Genomic DNA, 6,117 nt, shown 5'->3' on the forward strand with positions numbered 1-6,117 from the left:
GAGTAGCCGAGCCTCCCCAGGTCTCCCCGAGCCCAAGCCGGCCTCTGCCCCGGGCTCCAGCCTCTGCCCCAGCCTCTGCCCCTCGCCGACAAGGACTGACCAACGCACCCCCAGGAGAGTGGTGAGGCCCCACCAGGCAAGGGCACTGCTGAGCCTGGAGCCTCCGGGAGAGTGTCTGCCCCTCTGTGTCCCCAAGCGCACGTCAACATCTGTCCTGGGGCAGGCCCGGGCCACCAGACACACACCGTCCAGCTGACGTGGACTCGGGGACAAGCGGGTTCTCCGGAGGGGAGTGGCCAGGTCAGCAGGGGGGTGCAGTGGGGGCAGAGACCCTAGGAACAGGTTGGGGTCGGGGTCAGGGCGCAGGCACAGAGGCCAGCAGGTCAGGACGGTCCCTGAAAGCCAGTGGCCAGCTTGTCCCTGCAGGGCCACCTGCCCTCCCAGGGAGGAGGGTCGCCGACCCCCGGGGTCACAGGAATCCTGCTTACCCCGAAGGCCGACCACGCTGACAGGGGCCCAGGCGTCCGTGGCGGCTCCGGGGGGCGCTGGCCGGGCCTCAGTGGCACTGCCCGGGGCAGCCGCGCCAGCTGCGGGCCCCTGCGGCCCAGGTCGGGGGGGGGGGGGGGAGCAGCTAATGAGTTCCAGGAGGTCAGCTGCGAGGGGCCCCCAAACCCATAAACCCTTTATTGGTGTCTCAGGAGGGGAAACCCGGATGTGGCCGTTTATTTATTTTGGATTTCACTTTTCTCTTCTCTGTTTAACGTGCACTTCCAGGAGCGTAGCTGGAGTTTTAAAGAAACAGGACTTCCTTTTTCAGGGGACGTGGACTCTCTTTTTCTCACACTGAAGAAGGAGTCCTTGTTTTTGTCACGCTAGCCTGCTGTCACTGAGCACGCCACCGCCAGTGACAGGACGGAGGCCTTGCCGGGTCCAGCCCCGGGGGCGAGAGCCAGGGCAGCAGGCGGGAGGGCGGCTGGGGGGCGCTCCAGGGGGCTCGATGCCCTCGAGTCTTGTCCAGGGACAAGGCCCCGAGCGGGACCAGGGACTCCCCGGAGGGCACCGTGCATGTCAGGCACCCGCAGGCATGACCTGGGGCGTCAGGTCCTCCCTCCAGAAGGGACCCCCACGAGGGACAAAAGGAGCCCCTGCCATCTGGGCTCTCGCAGACGGAGCAGGAGAAGCTGGGGAAGGACGGGGCCAGGGCCAGGACAGGGGCTGGGACGTGGACAGGGCCCTGCGGCAGGACCACAGCTGCAGGCCCCCCGGGCGGTGGAGCTTCGTGCTTCCGGGCCCCAGGTGGGTCCCCGAAGGCTCCCGCACACCCCCCCACGAACGTGCACGTGCAGACGGCAGGGACGGGCTGGACAGAGGAGGAGACAGCCCCGATGACGGGCCTGCCGGGCTCTCACCGCCCCGGGACCCAGGGCCCTACGCGGCCCTCCTGGCCTTCCCTCCAAGGCACCTGGGGCCAGGCAGGCCTGCGGGCCGCTCTGGGGGCTGCCCTGTGCCCCCTCTGTGGGCAGCCAGACCCCGCACACTTGGAGACGCCAGGAAGAGCAGAGGGCGAGAGGCGCCGGGGGGCCGGCAGCCCCGGGCAGCCGAGCAGGAGCTAGGAGTAAAGGGGCTCTCAGGCCCCAAGGGGGGAGTCCAGGCCCGACGAGGCCCCGGCGCTGAAGTGTGAGCAACGCCCCCCCCGGGTGGGCTCAGCGGGCACTGGGGCAGGCGGGGAGCTGGAGGACGGACAGGTGGCCCCGGGGGGAGGGCTGGACTCCGGCCCCGGGACTCCGAGCGGCAGGCGGGCAGGCGGCAGCAGTGGGTGCCCAGGTCCCGGTGCAGCCGGCACAGGGGGGCTCTGCGAGCTCGATGCCCCGCCCCACGGGACCGGCCCCGGAGCCCAAGCAGCATCACCAGTGGCGGGTGAAGGGCCTGGAGGAGCAAAGGGGGCCCGGCCCTCAGTGTCCCAGCAGACGGAGGGGTGGGGCGAGGGGAGCAGCAGCCTCCAGCAGTGGGATCCCAGCGCGGCCGCCCCGTGGGCCCCAGTGCTCACTGAGGGGCGCGGCGAGGGTTCTGGGATGGGGGCTTAGCAGTGGGGACTGGTCCTGGGCAGAGAGCAGCGGTCACTGCGTGTCACAAGGCAGTGGGAGCACTGTCCCTGCGCTGCCCTTGGGGTGGCGGATGTGGCCGTGGCGTGCACCTGCCCTGCCCCCTGCCCCGCACCCCCCCCACGCACCTGCTGGGCTGAGCCCCGGGCTCCGGCCCCTCAGAGACCTGGGGCCACCTGGCCGAAACCCTCGTTCTACAGTGGCGGCAAGTGGGACCCGGAGAGGTCAAGGGCCACCCAGTGTCACGTCACCCCCTCGTCAGTGTCCCTCACCCACCAAGCCGCGTCTGCCCAGCCTATGAGCACGTGTTTTCCTAGCTTGTGGAGCACACGCGAGCCTGCGTGGAAGGCCGTGCCTGGGGCCCGCGTGCGCGGCGGTGTCCCCGCGGGGAGCGGCGCCCTGCCCACCCTGCCCACCCTGCCCATCCTGCCGCAGCTGCGGAGCCCGTCGCCCGCCTCGTGTTTCTGTCCCTTCACAGGCCACCCGTCCTCGGGGGCCACAGGGGCCGCACAGCCACGTGCCTGGGGGGTGACCGCCGGGCCTGCCGCCCCCTGAGCCCCTGCTCTGTCCCCAGGTGGCCGGTCTGAAGAAGCAGCTGGACCAGGAGGTGCCTCGGCGGCCGCAGGCTCAGCCCAGCCAGGCCTCCCGGGCCAAAAAGTGAGCCCCGCTGCAGCCACCCCGCGCCCCGCCCCGGGCGGCCTGCCCACCCAGCGTCCCCAGCCAGGGCGTCCGGCTCCCCCCCAGGGGCCCCGTGTCCACGGTGCCCTGCGGTTCCACGGGGGCTGCTGGGGGCCCGGACACCTCGCCCTGGCCCGGCTGCTGGGGACACTGGCGTGCGGCGCCCCAGAGCCGGTGGCCAGGCCCCAGCAGGCCGGCTTCCGTGGCCACGGGCTGCATTCCATGCCCTCAGCTCTATAAACATGGGGAAGCACGTGGAAAGTATTTCCACCAACTGGAGCCAAAAACACAATGTCCTGCGAGGCGCAGCCGCCGCTCCCCTGCGCCCAGAGGCCGCGGACCCTCGTATCCAGGAACTGCAGGCCCGTCCCGGCGGCAGGTGGCTGGAAATGACTCAGAAGCGAGTCTCCGTGACTCACTGGCCACGGGAAGCGCCGCCTGCGAACCCGAGCTGCTACCGAACTCCCACGTTTCCAGCCTCGAACTCTGGGAAAGTCCTGGTGGCCGTGGAGCCCGGGCAGCCCTCTTGGCCCCTGTGCGGGCATCACCTGCCGTGGTGTCCCTCCTTCCCCATCAGCACGGGGCGCGGTGACTTGTTTCCGCCCCAAATGGCCTCTCTTGTTTTGCAAGTGGCACGTTTAGGGTCCGTGGGGCGCCGGGCGGCCCGTGGCTTCCCGTGTGCGTGGGGCTGGCTGCCCTGGGAGCCCCCGGAGCCCCCGGAGCCCAGCTGGGAGCAGGCCCGACCGTGCCATCGCCGTCCCCTGCCCCCGGACGCACCCAGGCCGTCGGAGCTGCTTTCTGCTCCAATGCAGCGACCGAGGGGCCGCGGGCTGCGAGTGGAGGGTCGCGGCGCCCCAAGGAGGCGGCCACAGGCTTCCTTGTGCCTCTCAGCTCTGCCCACCACTGGCGGCTGGGTTGAGGATTCTGAGTCCAGCTCGGGCTCCAAGGGGAGGAGCAGGTGACCCACTAACAGTGGCTGCTGCGGCCAAGGGGGTGTCGGTGGCGTCTGCCTCAGGGCGTGCACCTGTCAGTGGGGACAGCAGGGCACCCGGGAGCACTCACCCCCCCCCCCCAGCAGAAGGCCCTGGGGCGGCGGCGGCGCGGGAAGGGACGGGAGCCGGAGGCGGGGGTCCGTGTGGGCGCCCTCCCCTCCGCGTGCCCACGGCACCCGCTGCTGCCTCACCTGTCACATCTCTGGGCCCGGAGCTCCCAGCCCGAGGAGCCACCTGATAAGTGCTCGTGGCTGAAAGGGGTCCGGCTCGTCGGTGTTAGAATGAAAGGCCCCAGAGCCTGAGCCACACACTCCCGGGCGGTGGGGGTGTCCCCGCCCCACGTGCATGCCTCAGACCTCCGGGTCTGTGCGTTTTAATAAATAGTTCAACCCACGTCGGAGACGCTGTCTTTACTTATTCAGCATAAAGTCATGTTCTCAGGAAAGAAGATCTTCCTAAAGGAAATAAATTGGTGTTTCCTTAAGCACCTCCTGCAGGGCACCGACCGTCCCGGGGCACCGGGTGGGGCCTGGCTGTTCTGCCAACAGCTCCCGGGGCACCTGTGGCAGGTGAGGGGGCGACGGGGCCTCCCGAGGTCCTGCTTCTGGACCAAGGCCGCAGGGCCGTCAGCGAGAGGTCCGAGGCAAGCCCAGAGGCCCCACGCCCAGGTGGCCAGCGGCGTCCCGGTGACCGGAGCACAGAGATGGGCTGGTGCCTGGGGGCTGGAGCCCTGCTGGGCATCTCCTGTCCCCACGCACAGCACCCCCCAGCGTCCGGGGTGAGGGCCGGGGAGGACAGCCCGCGGGTGGCCAGGCCGTGCATTGGTCCCCGGAGCCTCAGGGCATCTCCCCGGCCACCCCGCCCAAGGCCCAGCCTGGCCCAGCAGCCGTCGGGGTGCACGGCCTTGGAGGACCCTAGCCCCGCCCCCCGCAGTCCTGCAACCCTGGACAGGCCCCTAGCCCCGGTTTCCTGCACCATGGGCCACCCCACCCCGGAGGGGCACGGAGAGTCCACTGCGGGTACTGCCCGTCGGACCGCCGTCACCAGCGCTCATCCCAGGGCCTGGCCGCTGTGGTGTCCACGCGCAGGTGGGGCGCACGCGGGGGAGCAGGGGGCCCCCCAGAGCCCAGGGAGGGCGGCGGTGCCCACGCTGCACACCAGGCAGTGCGGGGGGGAAGGCGGCCCAGAGGGCCAGGCCCCGCCCCCGCAGCACCCTGGCCTCCCAGGGCCGCAGGACCGAGGGGGCTGCTGGAACCGGGGCTTCTAACACATTAACGTTTTTCAAATCCCTGCAAATAAAAAGTTTAACGACAGCGAACACGTACAAAAAGCAAAGCACTGCAGATCCCAGCGTAGACCTGAGCACCTCCTTCCCGCACGTGCCGGCCCCTGGTGGGGGGACGCCGGCGTCTGGCCTACGTTGAACACTCGCTTTAAAGACTCTCTCCGTCGACGTTTTCCCGTTAGGTTTGCCCCACGTCATTACAAATGCCACAGAAGTGTGACTTCATCAGCTGCCGAGCCTCCCAGCACACGGACAGGCCCTGGGCCACCGAGGCGCCCCTCTGAGAGGCCGTGGGGGGCGCGTGGAAGCGTCGGGAAGCGGGAGTCTTTGCCCCGGGCGCGGTGGGGGTGGGGGGTACATGTGGGGTTGCCCGAGGGCCGTGGGAGGGAGACAGCCCCAAACCTGTGACCAGTTTTGGCCTGTCCCGGCCGATTCCCCAGCTCAAAGCGTTTCTCTAATTCCTGTTTTTTAAGAACTAAAGCAGCAGCGAACATCCCGGGGAGCAAACGTTGAGCCCCAATCCCACCGTCTCCCTAAGACCAAGAGAGGTGCCCTCACGGGGGTCCGGGGTCCGGGTGCGGGGGCCGCGGGGGCCGCAGGCACGGGGAGAGGCCGAGTGGGCCCAGCACCCACGGACTGTCCATTCCCTAGGAGTGTGCCCTGAGCCGGGGGGTTCCCGTCCCTGCCCAGGGGACCAGCTGTGCCAGGGACCCCACGCAGCCCCACCTGGTAATAACCAGGCAGGGTGGGCTTCTGCAAGAGCTGCGCCCAACCTGCCCCTCCGGGCCCCATAACCTCCTACCTCGCCCGCAGCGGTGGGGGGCGGGTTACCTGGGGCAGGGGCTTCCGGGTCCACATCCGTGGAAGAACCAGCTGCTGGGAGGGTGGGGGCTATGCTCATCCAGCTGCCTCTGGAGAAGGTTGCGGAGGGACGGCCAGCCGCGAGCAGCCCCACTCGGAGCCCTCAGGGACAAGCCCGCCAGGCCAGGTGTGTTGTGGGGGGACAGCACTCCCCCCTTGCCCTGGATGGAGCCCCACGTCCCGGGATATCCCGGGGTCG

General features: G+C 69.7%; 1 protein-coding gene across 1 annotated transcript in view; it reads left to right on the forward strand.

Annotated features, from left to right (window-relative positions):
* The window catches only part of CROCC2 (ciliary rootlet coiled-coil, rootletin family member 2), a 49,661-nt gene extending 45,489 nt beyond the window's left edge, over window positions 1-4,172 (forward strand). Inside the window, 1 exon segment of the mRNA XM_038573039.1 lies at window positions 2,677-4,172. Coding sequence (XP_038428967.1) covers window positions 2,677-2,763 — 87 coding nt within the window. The 3' untranslated portion in view covers window positions 2,764-4,172.
* Window positions 4,173-6,117: the final 1,945 nt, after the last annotated feature.

This window comes from Canis lupus, chromosome 25 (assembly GCF_011100685.1).
Source record: "Canis lupus familiaris isolate Mischka breed German Shepherd chromosome 25, alternate assembly UU_Cfam_GSD_1.0, whole genome shotgun sequence".
Lineage (NCBI taxonomy): Eukaryota > Metazoa > Chordata > Mammalia > Carnivora > Canidae > Canis > Canis lupus.